This window comes from Dromaius novaehollandiae, chromosome 6 (genome assembly GCF_036370855.1).
Source record: "Dromaius novaehollandiae isolate bDroNov1 chromosome 6, bDroNov1.hap1, whole genome shotgun sequence".
NCBI lineage: Eukaryota > Metazoa > Chordata > Aves > Casuariiformes > Dromaiidae > Dromaius > Dromaius novaehollandiae.
Genome location: NC_088103.1, coordinates 7,141,655 through 7,161,731, shown reverse-complemented (window position 1 = coordinate 7,161,731; position 20,077 = coordinate 7,141,655). Strand labels below are relative to the sequence as shown.

At 40.4% G+C, this 20,077-nt stretch overlaps 1 protein-coding gene across 4 annotated transcripts in view; it reads right to left on the bottom strand.

Moving 5' to 3' along the window:
• PRKG1 (protein kinase cGMP-dependent 1) overlaps nucleotides 1–20,077 on the bottom strand; it is a 496,774-nt gene that overhangs the window by 67,679 nt on the left and 409,018 nt on the right. For all 4 annotated transcript variants that reach the window (XM_064513567.1, XM_026097420.2, XM_026097419.2 and 1 more), the window contains exons 8-9: nucleotides 19,740–19,805; nucleotides 9,313–9,387 (exon numbers count right to left, since the gene is read on the bottom strand). In XM_064513567.1, the coding sequence (XP_064369637.1) occupies nucleotides 9,313–9,387; nucleotides 19,740–19,805 (141 nt within the window). The remainder of the gene's footprint in view (nucleotides 1–9,312; nucleotides 9,388–19,739; nucleotides 19,806–20,077) is intronic.

Genomic DNA, 20,077 nt, shown 5'->3' with positions numbered 1-20,077 from the left:
CATCACTAGTGAAGTGTGTTTTAAATACACCTACGAGTAACGTCCTCTTAACTTGCATCACAAATTTAATTACAATAGCCCTATTACAAACCTCCAGGCAGTTTTATATTAACCTCCGAAATAATGGGGAAGATCAGACTTTGATTAAGGTGCTTCGGGTTTGGCCAAATTAATAGAAATCGTAAGATAAGAGACTCTCGCCATTAAAGACTTTTGGCAACCTGCAATATAGGTGCCACCACAGTCCAATATTGCTTATATTTGGTATTAATAAGCATAAGATGCGAGCAAAAAATTTAAGTTTTACGTGGACTGCAATTAGCAGCAAAGTATCGGAAGAAGACTGTAAGCCACATCTGGAAATTAGTTTGAACTTTTAAGAAAAATTATCATCTTTTTACAGCGAGAAAAGGAAAGAAGATACTTTGCTTTGGCATCTCAGCTGCTAGCGTGACAGAGGCGTCAGTGGTAAGTTCGAAGTTAAGGCCGTATTGAGGTTTTCACTTATAGCAGGATTAAATTTCTTCCATTTCACAGTTCAGCGATCGAATTTCATCTTTGAATTTGACACAATTACTGTGCATGGGTCAATTGAATTTGCCATGCGCTTTTTGGGTGCCACGCTTACCAATTTTCCCAAGGGGAACAAATATAAATAAATACAATATAAATATAAAATACATTTTCACTCATCTTTGAAACACGGACCCGCCACTTAGCTCTTTTCCCTCTCTTTTCCAACAACTGCATGCACCAAAAATTCACAACTTTGTGCCTGTAGCTATTCCCATCACATCTCATCCTGAAAAGGCTTTTGTTTAATTTTAGTTTTTTAAAGTAAACGGGAAGAAACTCATTTCTTTCCTCTGGCAACACTTCTTCCAGCTCTGCTAAGGGAAGTCAACACCAGGGAGACTGGGCTCCCCCATCTCTTCCTCTGACGTTGCTGCCCATGCCGGAGCCCCTATAACCCTCCAGAAGACTCTTTTAAGAGTTGGTCAGGCACAACTGGTCTAGTAGATAAGTCCAGCACCGGAAAAGCAACATATAAACCCCAAATTATTTCCATCTTTTCCAAAATCAGGACAGAAGTACCACTGAGCTGACTCCATTCAAGTGCCTATATGTCATTTAAAGTCCTTCTGATGCAAGTGGGACCCAACTAGCCCATATTCCAGTGGCATAGTAATTGCAGAGGTGTTCATATGGTCTTTGGGACAGCTCTAAAATGCATTGAATGCCAAATGTCCAGATCAAGAAACTGGGCAAAAAATGTTTTAATGCAACCTCCACCTCTCCATTCCTCATGGGTGCCAAACTGGGCCAAAAGTTCCTCCTTAAAGCTACTGTGACTGTGCTATACCAAGCTACATATGACCATACCGGGTTTAGTAAAGTATTCTCAGCAATCTCAGAAAAAAAATTTAGATAAAACGCCAGAAGAATAGTTAATATTTCTAATATGCAGATCTACATTTCCATCAAGTGCTAACATGCACAACGGGAACTGCTGAGCCGGTACCTGCAGTCACAGCAGCACTTCTCTATTTTCTCCGGAATGACAGTCATAATCTTCCAAAAGCTCTCTGCTGCATTTTTATTTCATCACCTCTGAGCTAGTACGGGCCCTAATTTTATAAAACAAATGCACCAAAATATTATAGTAGCAGCCTGCTTCAAAGGCACTTTTTTTTTTGCTAAAGTTCCACCTGACACAGCTCATTATTGTATCTAAAGGTCGGGTTTGGAAGAGAAAAAGCACATAGATTATTACCTAAACAAAAAAGACCTGCTTTTAAAAGCTAATTCAATATATCCCTTGTGAGCTACGTAGTGCATTACACAGTGCATTTTCTCAGGAGGAAGGCAGCCATAAAGCGTACCCAGGGGAGATGTCTGCAGGAATAATGCAAGTCTTAAAGTAAATAGCACTTCACCTTCAAAAAAAAAAAAAAAGGAAAATCACAATTTAGCAATCTCCACTAGCTTTAATCAGGAATGCCATACCGGATGTTAAACAATTCCCGAGAACTTATTTGCTAAGTAAACACCTATTTATTCCAGCAATTGGGAAAATGTGATGGTTAGACTTGGATACAAACTATAGCTGGCTTCAGTATGAAGTTAGAAGTGATTTAAGGCCAGGCTCTGTTATACGCGAAATTCTCCAACAGAAAGAAGAAGTAGCCTCACATATGAGCGGTCAAATAACACCATCTAAAGTCAAAGCTACCTTCTCAGTGCTTTTTTCCAAAATAACAGGATATTTAATCTCATACAAATTTAAATTTATAAAATGCACGTAATAGGCTGGGCTCAGTTCTGATTTGTTCACAACACTAATTAAGCAAGAGAATTACTTTAATTGTTTACACAGTTTAAAAAAATAGATGACTGCAACCTCTTTTTCATAGCATTAAAAAATTCCCCCCCACACCCCTCTCTTTTAGCATCTTCCGCAACCTTTTTTTTCCTCTTCCTCCCCATTCTGGCACAGCACATAGCCAAGACAAAAGCTGGTTCCCATATGTTCACTAATTCAGAAAACAATTGACACAAAGGGAGATGGAGCCAATTCTTACAGCTCCTTAGGCTGTCCAAACTTTTGCAACTCTGTGAGCCAGAAAGTGTTTTCTCCTGCAGAAAAATTTCTCATCTAAGTGTAGTCTATGGGTCAGTGAAGTATTTCAGCAAAAGCTTTCAAAAAAAAGAAAAAAAAGAAATCTCCAAAACAACAAATAAAAAAAGAAACCCCAAAATCCTGTGGCCCAACAAGAAGTCAGAGCTTAATTAAGTCATTCCCTTTAATTGGTCGCTCCCATTTTGGAACTCTGAAAATTTCACTTACGGCGATGATTAAGATAAATCTTTTTTTGGCTTATTTTCCTAAAAGGAAACAAAACAAACCCAAAATAATCGTTTCCTAATACACAACAGTATTTAGTAAATGAGATGAACTGGACAACAGTCATCCAAAATCCCTGGACTGTTTATATCGTCAAACACTGCGCACCACTGCGCTTGCTGCATTTAAAGCTTTCCCATCTCACCAAAACAGGTGTTTGCATGGAGATAAGCCACAGTCGACCATGGGCCACGGCCCTTTTCTGTGCCCTGAAGACCATTAGGGCCAAATCCAGCCTTTAGAGAGAAGCCGGCCAGAACTTGAACCCTGGCACTCGTAAACCAGCAAAGACCAGATGTCTACAACACCTAAATACCAGTAAGTCTGACCAGATCACTGCCAACAGTCTTCAAATACTCCAGTTACGTAATTAATAAACAGCAGTCCTTACACACAAGGTGCATTAAGATACAGTTTAACCCAGAGCAAGAGCGTGCTTCTGCAGCAAGTCCCCTGGCAGTTCCCTCTCAAACCCTTTGGCTCATGTCTCAGAGATGGTACAAGAGCATCAATCTGCTTCCACGTGACCCTCAACCAGAAGATCGGGAGCTGATCTAGCATGCTCCAAGCGCTCTCTAACGTTCAGTCCATGGAATCAGACTCAAAGCAATCCAGAGGAAAACCCCACCAAAATGCACGTACTTTAGATGCGAGGTCCTCGTCACCAGCATTTTTGCTCTACTAATCCATTCCCATTGATCTGTACTAATACGGACTTATCCACATGCAGTAAACATTCATCTTTTAGAGACGATTTCCACCTAAAAAAGCAGCCCCTCAAAGGAAACCTCACGAAGGAGAAGAAAAAGCTGTATAGGAAGGAAATACGTAGAGATGCAGATGCAGCCCTCCAAGGAAGACGCCTGAAGAGCAACAGAGGACACCTGAAACTACTTTCCCTTTTTAACACATTGACCAGGAAGAAATGACATGGACTTTGGGATACAAAGAGTTCATCTTGCAAAACGTAACACTTCGGACGCAGCACGTTGAAGGTCTTAAACAGTAGATGGCATCTGCACACCAGCTACCGGTCACTGTAAGACAAGGAGCAAGTGTCAGTTCAGCCAGGCACGAGCGTGTGCTTAGCTCCGAGTCCAAAAGTTTTCCTAAACTGGCATCGTAGAAAATCCTAGTACTAGAAGGTATCTTGGTACGTATTACCGTTTTGTAAGCAGCCAACGGAAGGACAACAGAAGGGACATGACACCATCCCGTTTGCTCAAACTGTAAAGCTGTATTTAAATAATTCTTATTAAAATGAGGTCAATTCTACTTTTAAATCCAAAATGGAGGGGGAGAGGGAAGTAGAAAGGAAAGCATGCATCTAAAATGGAAAAAATAGTAACAGCAACAAAACCTGCACAAAAACCTAAGTCAATAAACTATTAGAAGGATGCTTTGTTATGAATAAATTCAGCAAAGGAAGATGGATAAAGTGACAAAAGTGACTCCTCTGGCCAATAAAACAAAATATTTGGATGGAGCTATTCCAAGGTCCTGTATTAAAACACTGATCAAGTAAAGACGAAGAGAGTCTGAGGCCGAAGCTGCTAGGAAGGAAGGAGCACTGGACATCTACACAAAGGTCCATGCCTACTCAAGTCATATGAAAAGGAGACAATTTCAGCTTTGAGTATAACGCCGTCGGTCCCCAGGGCTGCAAAACAGCTAGAGTGAGGAAAAGTGAAGAAAGTAATCAAAATAGCCTGTCTGCAGAGAGCCTCAAGCAATCACATTAAGACACCGGTGCCTACACTTCAGTAGGGTATTAATTTCAAGCCCCACTGCCATAGGGGATGAACGCCAGCGGATAATTCTGGATGCGACAGGAGAAAACAAGCGCAGGGAACCTGGTCATCCACATCGATACGCTCTGTCTGGCCGGGTAAAGCCCGGGCAGCTACCAATATTCCTGGCTCGCCAGTGAGGTGACACCTTGTCACCATCCTTGTCTCTGTGCCATGGCAGAGGGTGCTGCCTTGTTACAGCCGCATCAGATAGACGTGGCAGCAAGCCAGAGGGGACCTCTGGTGACCACGTTACGGGGTAGGGTGGCACACGGGGATGAACTTCAGGAGTCCTTCGAACGGGGAAGGCCCCAGCAGAAGCGATCAGCATGCACAGAGTTAGCGGTGGTCTCCACGGTGCTCTCACTCGGCATCAGTAGCTGCATTAGAAGCCACCTGTTTCCTCTTGGATTTCTGAGGGCTTCAGTAGTGGATCCACCTGGAACTAATCTACACAAATAAAGGTTTTCTTCTTTAGATATTTGCTTCCTTCACTGAATAACAGGCAGCATGTGCTGAACCCTGGCACTGGGACAGAAGTGTTGTTCTTCTGAAATTGCTTCTGTTTTTTCAGAAAGTGAGCCAAGTTAAATGCTTGCATCTTTGTTTCACCTTTATACTGGTAAGGATGCAACTGTAAAATTAATTGGTTGACGAATTAGTTAACTTATTTGAAAATACCTGAGTAGAACATTGATTATCTACTGTTTCACTGAAGATGGCTTTACGATTTCTAACTTAATCAAGATATTTAACACAACAACATATGTAAACAGAACTGCCAACCCCATGCCTGCAAAAAACATCAAAAAGTCTCTCCAAAATATGATACTAATAAGATATTAGAGGGAAACAAGCAAATAGGTTCTGGTGCTAAGGCATTTAAAGCTTGTATTTTAAAGATGTTTTCTGTAATCATGAGGATTAAAAAAACCAGGGGGTCTTCCATGAGGAACGACGAGGATGAATGGTTCCAGTGAGGATAAATGGTTCTTCCATTTAGATGAAAGCTAAATTTTTATAGTCATATGAATTTAAGAAAACTCACCAAAGAACATTAAAAATAACTCCGCTTGTGCATGTAAGTGACTTTTCTAACTTCCACCGAGTTCAGCAGCCTAAATGAGAATCGCTTTTCTAGATGGAGATGTCTTCTTGAGGTAAGGCCAAAATCCATTGAAGAACACAACTCGGAGGTCTACTTGGCAGTGACTTCTGGGCACCTTCCCACCAGAACAACTACACAGCCTTGTGTCAAGCATCTAGGTTGCCTGTGCAGTCCAAGCCCCAGGCATTTAGGGCAGAACCCAAAGGTGCCCACGTGGAGTAGGGAGACATCTACAATTGTCACGGCCAGGATGCAGATGCCTAAGACCAGGGTGAAGGGCAAGGGAAAGCCTTAAACGCCTCCATGACACCTCACTTAGTCTTGTGCTGGTCACACAGAAAGGTCAACTTACCCCCAGGAGATCTGGAACTTAACTTCTTAACCCGTAACTTCTGCCTAACACCCTCCCAGATACCTCCTGCAGAAGCACCACTACCAGACTAAGAAGTTTCCACCCACCACAGAGCGAGTGCTCTACCTGCTTCCCTGCAAGTCACTGGGGATAGCTAAAACAAGTTCTGCAGCAGGTTTACCAAAACCAGGTTCATACTAGGACCAACCCTTTCCATCAGCTCTATGGCTGCAGTGTTGCTCTAGGACAGAGATTAAAACAAAACAAAAATTTGACCACTATATTGACCAAGAGCAGGCTTTGACACTCTACTGAAGTTTCAAATTATATCTTTTGCATTTATTATGCATGATTATGCTTGCTGAATTTCTGACCTTTCAAGGGATCATCTCGATCCACCTGATACCCGGAGAGGTAACTTTATATAGAAAATTTCTATCCATTCAAAGGGTTTTTTTTGTCATCTGCCATACAAGCCTGGAAAATGAGATGCTAGCTACAAGGAGGCAACAAAAGGGGAAGGGGGCGGGGGGCACTATTACGTGATTTCAGTTTTGTAAAGCCGAGCACTTCACTGAACCTGACTGTGCTTTATACGACAAGTTCTTCCCTTTCACAAACTTCCCCTTGGAAAAGATAATCTCATGAAGGACAATTAGCTGATGCTAATTAACAGCAGCATGAAAATGAATCCAGGTTAGACTTTCTCCTAAGTAGAACACTTCTGGGAGAAAAATATATCACTCAATGGTTGTTGTTTCAGTATCTGACAAGACAAGACATTACGGAGCAGCTTACAATACATCCCACTTCACTCTCAAAGTAACTCGGTAATTTTTACTATTCTATTCATTTTTTTCCAGGCGTGCACCTGCTTTCAAGACGTCGAGCAAGCGTGAATATGGTATTTGCCTAATAAATGCCATAGCTTTTGAAAGAGCATTGCTTTCACGATGCTTTTCAGGGCAGGCAGCACCGATCCCTTCTGCTTTTTCAAAGTCAAAATGTCAACGTGCAAAGGGCAACAGCGTCATTGTCGCCTACAGTCTCAAGTGACAAGGTTTGAGCACAGACCTCTGAGTTTTCAACATTGCTATAAAAAAATTACTCAAACCACCTTTTGAGGAAACAACTCCTGTGTCACCGAGAAGCTTTCACTTTGCCCTTCCATTCGTATGAAAGCCTTGGCATTAGAAGAAAAGAGGAGGAACACTGAAGATAAAAGCTCAAAAACGTTACAGCCAACATTGACCTGCTGGTTGCTAAAAGAAAGAGTTTATCCAAAATTTTATCCAAAATACGGCCAAGGTTGCAGTCTCCCAAAAGACATGCTACAAAGCCAAGGGAGGTTTCTTTAGAGTTAAGGCAAAATGAGCCAAGTGGACAACGCGTCCCGAAAGGTCTTCCCTAACAGTCACAAAGCTATCTTGTATTTCCAATATCTGTGTACGCAAATGTGGCCTGTGACAATAGATTGCTGCATGATACTCGATTAATAAGACAGCTAAAAACCACAAATGTGAGAAGACAGACTATGAAATGGGATATGGTAAGTTTTATCTGCAAACTTGGCTGAGCACTAAGGAACTGTGGTGTAATCTCATAAAGCGTTTGCGTATAACATCATCATGTTATTAATAAAAGAGTAAAAAAATTTCACTACCAACATTTTCTTCCATTTCATTTTGATGGAAGTCTAAATAACCCAAACAGTAAACCAAAAACATGCCACACGCCTGGGCTACTTGTGATCATCTCTCTGGAACTGCTTGTTCTGTCTCTAGTCTCCTGCCTTTTTAAGCAAGTCAACAGGTATTTTAAGGAACTGAAGTATTTGAAAAGAAATCTTGCATGTTTTATTAGGGGCAGGGAAATATTATCCTAAATAAAAATGCAACCGTAGGGCGCCTTACAGTATCTTAAATTTATACATGATTAAAAGTTTATTTCAAATACCATTCAAAGATGATAAAAAAGAAAATACTCTCTCAATGTGCTGGTGCTTTGCGATATTACCAAGTCTTGTACAAGAAAAAGATTCTTGGGATGCAAATTTACTTTTGGAAACAAACAAAAATTGATTTTAATTAAAAAACCATTTAGGTCCTTCTCATTTTCTCTCCACAGAAGTGCCAAATACCTTTGTTATATGCTATTTCAAACCTCTCTAGTTTAATGAGAGGTTACTATGTATAACTTAAGAGCAAACTTAAATTTAGACCACTGAAGACCACTGAATAACACTGTCACACTTCCTGAGAAAACATTTAACCCTCTCCCTTTCTTAAATGTGGTAGTAAAAATAAAATTAAAAGGAAAAAAAACAGAAAAAAATTAAGATTTTTTTTTTATATATACAACACCTTCAGCTTTCTTTTAAATTATCGTTGGCTTTGAATCATATGCATTTATATTCAGTATCAATTTAATCAGAACATGTTCCTCTTAAAAAGTTCTATTGCTGGTATAGAATCCAAAGTCTTTCTGTTAAAAAAACAAGTTCTAGATCAAGAATGAATTATGAGTGGGTTTTTTTTGATATATTCTAAAATTACAATTCACTATAGCTCACTTCTCAAAGGAACCTATATTCGTAGCTAGGATTTCAGATGAATGTATCGCTTCACATCAAAATAACTGTAGCATCCATTCAAAAATGACACGGCTCAATTTTCCACTCTTCTTCTTCGAGGATGTCCCTACTTTGTAAAATGTTCCAGAAAGATCAGACTCTTTAAAGACGTAAATTCTTTAAAACAATTTCCTTCGCTACTTGAGCTTTTAAAATTCCCTAGTTTCCCACCTTGCAACATTTCAAGATAACTATTTTGCGACCAATTTTTAAAATCCAGTGCTTTGCTGGACTCAAGTAGTGCAATTAAGAGAGATGTTGGGAGCACCTGCCTCTGACCACTGACATTAGACCAGGCTCCCTCTGCTCCTTCCACGAGGATGGAGAGAGCAAGACTGGCAGAAAGAGGTTCCTCCAGGGTGAAAAATCAGAGCAAGAGCCTAATTCACTACTGCTTATGCTATTTTACACCATTATGTTGGGGAAAAAAAAGTCTTTTTGAAGTTACTGCGATTTGCTGTCAACAAACACAGGCTGAGGAAAGCAAAATGAGATTTACACTGAACATAATGAGCTGACACTTACTTTGCTTTCGCTTCGGCATCTTCATAGGCTTTATTGGAAACGTCATCTAGACCGCCAATCAGATGTTTGAAGGAGCTGTGAAAATAAAGGTAGAAGTTTTTTGTTTTGTTTTTTTTAAATAATAATAATAAGACAGTTTCCATCTGGGAGCCAAGCAAGCAAAGTTGGGGTCTTTGGCAGCAACCATGGCCTGTCCTTGATGACGATGAGACAGCTAAGACCACCTGAAGCTGGGCCACAGCAGGACACGCGCTGGAAACCTGGCCTCAGACGTGCTTTAGAAGAGGTGAAAATGGAACAACAAGGCAATCCAATCTTATTTTTCCAGCTTTTTTAGGGCCTGAGCTCAGTGAAATCACCGCTAAAGTTTTCCCTCCCTCCAACAGCGGAAATACAAGTTCTAGGGGGAATCTCAAACTGTGAACGTTGCTGCAGAATCCCATGGTGGCGAGGAGCAGGGCCACCACTGCAGCCCTGTCCCCACACCAGAAGCGCAACCAATCCCCCCGTTTTCTAAACGAAGGGCAATCCTCACTTCTGTATCTCAGTTCTTCTCGGCAGGAGAAACAGCAGCCAAAACCAGAGGGAGCAGAAACAAAATGGAAAGAGGGGGAAAAACCAACAACAGCAAAAAAAAAGAAAGCAGAAGGGAAAGAAAGAGGGGGCAGAAAGGCAGGTGTTTTGCCATAAGCCAAACTGCTTGATGATATTAAAGAGGAAATTTAGATTTAATTGGGTTTAACAGGGTGTAAGACACAGTGAAACATTAGAAGCACCTGATACCCAATGCTGAGCTCTCTTCTGTACACACGGAGAGCATCTCAAGCAGTCCCCTAACACCATCCTCTGTCCCAGGAGAGATGCAGAGGGCTCAGTCACATCGGAAAAAGGGTTGGAACATCTTTTTATATCATGAGTGACTCAGACAAGTGGACCCAGTAAGTTTCTACCTTAAACTGTTTACTCAAGTAAGAAACATAAGTAAAAATTAGAGAAGTGTAGCAGTAAAAACTAAAAAAAGTGTAACTGTTATATCTTTGTTGGGGATATTATATAGTACCAGAAACTAAATAAGAAGTAAAAAAAGAAAAAAATTAAACAGGTCCACTTTATATATATAATTTTCCATAATATAACTATATAAATTTCCATACAAAGAGCATACTCCACCCCATTTTCATTATTCCCAGTGTCTGTCACCCACAGTATTTATTTATTTATTTATTTTTAAAGAAAGAGCTATTTGCAAAATGAGAAAACAGCTAGGCTAATTTGAAAGGACAAACTTATAAACTACAACCTCTTGGCTAAGCAGGACTCTTCTCCCTCTGTCTTACAGTGACAGATCCACAAATGAAAGACCTGCAGGTCCTCCATCTTATATGTGGTCGCAACACTCTTGACGAGCTAAAAATGGAGCTCAAGTAATGAAATGGCTATTAATTGAAGAGTAAACCAAACATTTAGGGTCATACTTAGAGATTTAAGAACAACAAAATATTTAATATGGTCCTCTCTCAGAGAAAGACTTATAGGATGGATCAGAACTAAAGCTATTCAGCAGGTGAGGAAAACACAGGGTAGGTTAATCATTTTTCCCTAAAGCATTTGGTTTATGATCATACGACGTTATATACATTTTTAATCTGCCCATGTATTTACTGAAAAGCCCCAAACTTCAGCTCTTAGTGAGATGAACGGGCTATAACTTGCTCTAACAGGGCCTTTCCAGCACGGCCTCTTGCATAATTACAGTCATTGCAGCTCTGGAAACATCCTCTACCCACACAAATTCCCCCATTTTTCCACTTTATTTAATCCATAATATTTTAAATTACCCAATCCAGGAAGTCATTTACGCAGCATTGGGAAAGCAATAGGACCTCATTAATTAGGAGGAAAAGGAAAAGGCTCCTTTGCGCTGCCGTGGAAATTGTGTTAGGATTTTTTTTTTTTTTTTTGTGTGGTAGGCTCAGCAGGCTGTAATTTTCAATATTCAGATGTGCTGCTAACTACAGGATCTTCTTGATGCAAAATTTCTTACTCAGCAGCGTGCTTGAAATAAGAGAAACTCTGTGCTGCCGTTCGACGCATCAAGGATGTTGCTTTTTTCAAAGAAACAGCGATGCCCCCCTGCCAAAAAAAAGGAGGGGGGAGGGAATCTAGGCAAAATAAGTCAACCAAGTCTGTTGGTTGACACTCGCTTCATTAATCCTTACTGTTCTCAGCAGTGATTTACAGAATTCAGTTACTTCTACAGGGCTCTAGAAGGAAGATTCAAAGGATCAAGAGCTGGAGACCCACCAAGACCCATCCACAATCTAGCCCTGCATCATCACCAGGACCGTCAGCATCGCTGGTACGAGGCGTGCCAAGTCAGCCAGATTTGGCTGGAAGAATATCTCCCACAGCACAGCACATGCCATATTTTTGGGGCCAAACATGTGCCATTTGGGCCATAGATTCTAGCAAAAACCCTTAAAAGAAAGCAATAGGAAAGCGAGATGAAGCTACGAAGTTCATGGATGAAGCTACGAAGTTCATGGATGAAGCTACGAAGTTCATGGATGAAGCTACGAACATCCACATGCACCACAAGCTTATTTAGGCAAGTAAGCAGGACAGTGTGGTACTGCAACCATCCTGATGTGCTCTGAAACACAGCCTACAGCTTAAAATGCCTTGCTAAAATAGCAGGTCTTGACTGGCTTTAATGGGGGTAGGAAAATATGGAGGGGTTAAATGTTCCAATTTTTGGCAAAGTGAATAAATCTTTGTATAATTAACCTGTCAAAATAAGAGGGGGGGGGGGGAAGGGACTGTTTGTCTAATATCCTTAAGGTTATATTTAAATATCTTAAGCAAGGCTCAGGACCGGGCAGGATTTTGAAATTCACTGGAGTAACTTCTTTCTTGTCTAGTCTCAGCTCGCTGTTGATGCATCAGTTTGGTCACAACTTCCCCCAAAAATCTCAGCAGAAAACTGCTCAGTTTTTGCCCCTTGTAGCCCTCCCTCTTCATTGTTTCCATTTTCTCCTCATAACCAATTTTCTCCATGGATAAACTTCACCCCAACTGGGAAAAACACTAAAACAGCAAAAATGAAAGTCTCCCAGGAAAGCGTTCAGCTTGTATAGGGTCAGTCATGCTAGGATAATGCTTTCTTTATTTTATTTTGCTCTGCTTTCCATTGCCAAGAGGGTCGATATAGCAACCTTTCCTGCACTGCAAACTAAAATAAGGCTTCCAGATACGCAGGAAAAATATAAAGTCAAAGTACTCTCTCTCCTGCCAGCTTTTTAGAAAGAAAACCACATGTGTGGTCTCAGTTTTCCTCTGCTAATGGGATCCGCAAGCAAGCCAAAACTATCTGAAAATATCCAAAAGGTTTAAACTCTCTTTAAAATCTGTGTCCTCACAAGACTTCTGGTTGAATCTTCAGGAATACCAAAAATATTTAAGAGCTGGCCCTTACTCAGACGATTCAGGAGCGGCTGTGCCACAGGTTTTATTGGCTCTTCGGCTTCTTTCTTTAACATTTACACTAGGCAATTTTGTCCTGCCAGCACCCACAACGTTTAAACCTAGTAAATCTCAGCACTCCGGCGTGATATTGCTATAAACGTAAATAAATTATATAGATGGGGAAAAAAGCAGGTATAAATAAAGGATGAATCTGAAGCATCAATTACAATGCAAATAGCCTTACAGTTCAAAAGACTAGGAACTCATTTATAAATACTTTCTTCAGGCTCCACGGGTATATGTCAAAAAAAAAAACTGAGTTGCACAGACTTCTCTTTCAGGGCACCAATAACTATCAAAATTTGAAGAATGAGTTTTAACTTTTTTCTTCCTGTTTTACCTACATACAAAGTAGCTGCAAGCAGCATATGCATTTGTTTATTCAAACTGAATTACGAAACAGATGCTCAAGGTTCTCCTACTAGAAGCTACACAATTTTTTTTTTTAAATCAGAAAATATTTTATAAAAAATTTCCAATAGGATCAAGCCATCAAATTCAACATATTGGCATAGTAGGTTTTCCCCAAGCTGCCACTGTACCTTTACACCAAATCTAACAACCAACCCCTCTAGGGAGCCTGAAAATTCATTAACACAAGCCGTGACACAGCCAACGCTTGAAGCACATCAAAAAATCAACAATTTCACACATTTCCTACAATTAGCTTCTTCCTAGAGGAGGAATCGCTGCAGTATCACAACAGGGCATCCTTAACTAGCAACAGTTTCACATTTGTTCCACGTAAGGTCTTACCAAATCATAAACACGGAAAGCGTTATGAATTCCAAAGAAGTTAGAATTCTCTCTTGGGGAGATTAAAAAAAAGAGTAAAAGACATCTGACAACTAAGAACCCCTATAAAGTATTAGTACGTCTACCTAGACCATATGCTTGATCAGAAAGAAACTATATTCCTGCAACAAGCTTTCTGGTTTCCCAAGTATCTGAAGCATTGTACAAATGCATTGAAACGGCCAGAAAAATTTATTGCATAGTTTTACAATTCCCAAGAACAATATATGGATTTTATTTACTCGCTCACACGGCCTTTGCTTTATTTGGATGGATTTCTATGCTGGATGCCAAGCGAAATGACCAAAGTATTTTATGGGTTCCACTTTTTAACTGAAATAGAGCATTCAAATGGCCGTTCTGTCTACTGAACTTTTGGAGCTAATTTTTATGAGTCTTATTTTATTTTCCCTATTGGATTAATGGAACCTCAAATGACAGCATGAAAACGAGACAGCACTGCAACGCGGTCATCCCGAGAGCTTGTGCAATGGCACCAATGCAGGAAATACCTCTACAATAATAATGCTGGAAATACCTCTTTGGGAACGCGCTGCCTTTTCTACGTCTGGATTTTCTAAATATTGGTGGGACATCAATCTGGAGCTAACGAGCTCATCCGCTTCAGCTGTTCCCACAAGACAAACTCCTGGATTATAACTGAATTCCCTGGTAGTCTTTTCCTAAATATGTCACCTTTCTTGCGATCCAGATTTCAGCCCATTAGATGGGAGGAATCCTGGGGGCCCTAGTCCGACCCATTTCCCTAAAGAGGTCCCTTAATTTCTCACTGTTCTATTTTCAATATCGAGAGTCACAGTTACAGACCTACTTTCAAAATTTAAGCTAAATCAGAATGTTATCACTTGATCCAAGGTTATTTTCCAGGGCCAGCTTATCACTGCCTACCAAAAACAACCTGCGACAGCATATTCATTACGTGTCAAAGCCTGCTCTGACCAACTCTGTTGTTTCAATGGCTCTGTGTATGCTATCATATCCAGGGATATCTGGGATGAATGCAGTTATTTTCTTCTTCATACCTGGAAATTCAGTCATTTACACAATTCCAGAAATCTTTCTCTACAAAAGCTTTACAGATTATGCTATTCCTATCCAAACACAGCCATAGCAGACTCCCTTCACCACTACAATACTCTTTTACTATCTTCAAACTGATTTTGACCCAAAACAAATATCCATGCTTGATGCCTCCTCTGTATTAGGTACCAGTCTATTAAATCCCTAGGGAAGGTTACTCTATTACCTTTTTAACCTCATTTTTGCCTCCAGCTGTGTTCAATAGCTGCGTTTCAGGTATGGTTGCTCTCCTATCACCTCACCTTTACCCAGGAGCAAATTTTGCATCTTTACTCCCGACACACAAAATGCCCTTGCGTTTTCCAGGCAAGCCTCCGATTCCCTGTGTGCGGCTGTCCCCAGGCTGCCTGTTCCGGCTCCTCGCAGAATCCCCGGTTTTGCAATGGATTCCTTGCAGGATTTGTCATAACGGCTGCAAAACCTCCCTTCTTATTCAGTCACAGCCTGGGTTGCTTCACCGATTCCAGTCCTTGGCCATTTCCACTGTATTGCCTTTTCTTTTCTCCAGAGTCTACATATTCTTCTTTGCTTTCTCACCTTCTGTAAATGCCTATCACTTTTGTTCACTCTCCAGCACACCAAACCTGCTTCTCTATGCAATTTTTCCCTCTGCTAGCTCACATCTTCCCCCTCTCCATGACCACTACCTTCCAAGAGTCATGGTCCCTACGGAGGCATCTCCCCTCCACATTCTCTCTCTCTGGTCATATCCGCAACACGTGCAATTCATGTGCATCCACTTCTTTTTCTCTATCACATCTTAAAAAAAAAAAAACCAAAAAAAAACCCCAAAAAACCCCAAAACCACACACAACCCAAAACCCCCAAAAAACAACAACAAAAAAAAAAAAAAAGAGAAGAGAGGAACCATCTCCGGTTGCAACTCAGACTGATTTCTCTCCTCCATGAACTTTATCAGATGACTTATTGTCCATATACTGGCCTCCACTGATTACACAGTTCCAAAGATACTAATTTCAGAAAATAAGATGTGGAGACTATTTGAAATAGTTCACAGACATCAAGTTTAAAATAGCAACTGAATCAAAAGTTCAGTATTGATCCTGTAGCTTCCTCATTGTTGGGCCCAGTGAGTCAGTTGTATCTGTTTAACTGCTTCTCAAGCGCTTTTGATACCTGCGATTTCCTTATTGATAAGGTGGAATTAATTGTTGTCCAAGGACAATAGTACTCATTAACATGGGAGCGAAATGCAGTAAAGTCAGTTGAAATTTCTGATACAGCTCGGTTAGAAATGGGTTATTGGCTTGGCCTCACCTCCTGCACGGTGGAGACTGCTACCAAGCTGGGGAAAGCCTGAGAGTGCCCCATCCCATAAATCCCACCCAAATTTGCTAAAGGAATTTTAAAATGTAATTGCAAAATGAAGAGAGTGCCCATGTTGTCCGTATAAATAAATAAATTTTCCTTAGCAAAGCAAGTGTTCAGGAATGGATGTATTTTCAGGCCAAAGGCTTTAGTGGGAACAGAACGGCTAAAAATCTGTAGGACACAAAAATCATTTACTACATTGCAGGTCGTCTTCTTGGCCAGACTACTACTCTGCTCATTTCTATGTCAGAACAGATTGCTGGATGTTTATTGTTAAAAGACATATTTACATAGATTTGCAAGCAATAACTATACTACTTTTGGGGGGGGGGGGGTTGTCATCTTTGGGATGTACTTGTGACTGTAATGGTCTTTTTTCCATGGGGAAATTAAAAAGGAAAGCAGCACTGACACTGTGAAAGTTTGTTAAAGATCCACCGTATTTTGCCATTTGCCCTTTCTCATGGCATTTTCAACCGCCAGCGCTACACTCGTGCAACACTTCGACATTTATTTCTTTTAATTGCAGAATGATTTTATGCAAACCCTATCATTTTCCCTAAGCTTAAGCAACCTCCAGGCTCAAAATCGACTCTTTCAGTGCTTGCTTGTTGGCCTGGCTTTGGCACTCACCCTTGTACAGAAAGTTTCACGCATTATTACCCTCAAAACTCTCCAGCAGCTGAAACAGCCCTACTTTTGGCCATAAATCCAGAGACTAGACCTCCAGCTCTAAGGAACATATAAAAAGGTGAAAGCTTCAAGATGTTAACTAGAGGCTCAAAGGTATTTTGCAGCTATTTAGAGGACTGCTGAAGGTAAGTGCCAATATGAGCTCTGCCAGGGTGCTGGTTAGCCCCTGCAATGGTACGCACGCTCCAAGCAATTCCGAGCAATATTTTTGGGTTGTCCTGGGAAGATTTTTCTAGGAAATAAAAACCAACACCAACAAAAAAAAAAAAAACCCCACACCCCCCAAAACCCAAAGAAGGTGGAAGAGCCCTACTCTGATGACAAGATAATTTTAATGGCTAACTTTAACCCCCTCTCCAACACGACGGAAATTTTAGAGTTTCTCAGAGAAACGGATGCGGGATGTGGTTGACTATTAAGAAAACTATATCCCATAATGTGTTCTTGGAAATTGCAAAAAAAAAAAAAATCAATGTTGCTGAAATGCTTCAGATTCAGGCACACGTAGAGCATGAAAATTGCTGCTTCAGTAGCGGCACGCGACTAAGCCGGGAGCTCATCTCCTAATAGAAAATATTAAGCAACCTTAATAACAAGCCTCACTACTTGGTCTGCACCAAGGGCACAGTAACAGCTTCTGACCGTAGGGAAAGCCAACGTCCCCTTTCCACCGATACCTTGTGCATAACGTGATGGGGATATTTACCATGACCGCCATAACAAACTATGTTTTAATATTCAGTGTATCCGGATGCAAAAAGAGGATTTTTTTTTTCCTCTCCCTTATTAGCACAACAGTATTTGCACATTTACCAAACCTAGAGAAATCCTAATAAATTTTCACTGTATCAAAATGAGCTTCTACGCTTATCCACACACCCATAAAATAATAATCTAAGAGAAGATGAGAGCTACAACAACAAAGCTGGAATGGGTCAGGACACAGACAGCCTTCTTCACAGTATAAATAACACTATAAATAGCATTACTTGTCTTGCACTATAAATAGCATTTGTATAAATAGTGTTACTTTGCTACTAATTGCAGAGCATTACCCGAATCTCTGGTATAGGCCGTGGATTAACTACCTCTTCACAAGTTTAAATTTAAACATGTGCTTACTTACTATCTCAAGGGCATTACGGAGAGAAAGGCACCTTAAGCAAAGAAACAGCTGGTAAAACGATCAAGGAGGAGTAACTCTGGGATTATTGCAGTTATTTGAATTTTTTTTTATGCTTGCACTGCAGAAGCATAGACCTCCCTTACAGAGCTGATGAGAAAAAGAGTGCAGGAGTTGCTTGTTGCTTTATATTTCTCTGAATTAGCATTTGCTAAAATATCTGATTAAGTCACTTGTCACAAAAAAAACCCCCACTTAGCCAAGTGTCCTAAAGTTCACCGTGTGCTTACAATGGATTGATCATAGTTATCTTCAACTGATCAGAAGCTAACTGGCACATCACGGCTTTTCTGAAGAATATTGTTCCTTCAAGTTTTGTCATCACAGAATTTTAGATATTTGGAAATGAAGGACTGGAAGAAATCTCAAGAGATAATTTAATGCAAAACTCCTGTATTCAAGCAGAATTGAGCGTACCTAGACCTTCCCTAAAGGATACGCGTCTAAGCATCTCTTATGCATCTCCTCAGAATATAAGAACGGTCTTTGAGGGCCAGACCCAAGCTCCAGCCAGCTCGCTGTCCTAACTTGGACAGTGTCCTTCCTCAGCAGTAGATGCTCGGGGAAGAGTAGAAGAACGGAGCAAGCATTTATGATACCCGCTGCCTTAGACGTTCTCGTAGGCCCTTCAGACTTCCTAATCCCGAGGTAGGTCCTAGATATGGATTTCTCTCCTATTAACTCCTCCAATCTCTTTTTGAACACTTCCAGATCTGTATCATATTCCCTTTTATCATCTCCTTGCCAGGCTAAGGAGCCCTCACCTACTTCACCATTTTTCAAATGGAAGCTGTTCCCTCTTTCCATCATTCTCTTTAAGACATTCTTTTCAACAATTTCCGGGTATAACACGGTCACTTTTGGGTTGACGGAACCAGAACAGCCCCCAGCATGCAAAACGCTGCCAAACCATGGACTTATGCTATTTTTGCAAGTAATTCCTAACATCTGATTTGGATTTTTGATCACTACTGAACTACGGCCTTGTATTTTCATGGGGGAAAAAAAATATGTATATCTCCTACAGAATCATGAACGTCCCCCAAGTAGGAATAACACGTACAGCTAACGCTTTCTGGCATGAATGCAGAGTATTTCTCAGCATCTCTCGATGGCCTATTCCAGTGTGGCACTGCCCTTACAATTCAAAAAACATCTTAACAGCTATGCTGAACTTCTCAAGTGATGTCAATTTTTTTTATTTTAAAACCTATTCCCAACAGTCACGGAGAACAGCTGACTTTGAGACACTTTTCTGGAGCACAGATGCTTCTTTGCTGGATTAGAAACACCTAATTTCTCCACGCTTTCCATATTACATAGAGGAGGAAAGTAATTATTTTATTTTTCTGATCTCTTCTACCTTCTTCAAGCCCTAGCGCTTCAAGTGAGGGCTCTCCAGCCCCACGTGGAGTAGAACAACATGATGCTCTTCTTACATTTCCCAGGAAAATTTATTTCTTCCGTGACATTTTGCTGACTTGTACTCAATCTGTGCTCCACTATAACACCCGGATCCTTTTCCATGGTAATGCTATCTCCCCATTTATCTCCATTTTGTCTTTGTGCACTTCTTCCTAATTTCCTGCATTTGTCTTTACTGAATTTCATCTTATTGATTTACTGGGACCATCTCTCCAACTCATCAAGGACACACATAATATACTGCAAACATATTACTCAAAATTAAGTGACATCTCCACGGAAAACGATCAAAGTCTCTAGTTTAAAAAAGAAACTGGGGGATTGAGTATCTCCAGTTCACATCTTTTACAAGATAGGAAAATTATGTACTTACTCTCTGTCTATGACGAGACAAGTTACCGCTTCAGCCGCGATGACATTGGCTGTTCTGACATCCTCCCTGAAAGAAAAATACATTTCTTAAGCAAGCGATATTATTTTCATTACTATCTTTATGCTTCAACCTATACATCATTATTAAGACATTTTCAGAATAAGATCATGGGTTTCACAGCTATACTTTCACAGATGTCCATTATCCATACAAGCTTTAAGGATATGACAGTTAAAAAAATATATATATACACACAGGTTGGGGGGGGGATAGAAATAGGTTCCCCCCTGTAAATAAGACATTCAACCACGTATCAACCCATATCTTTTACTTGTTTT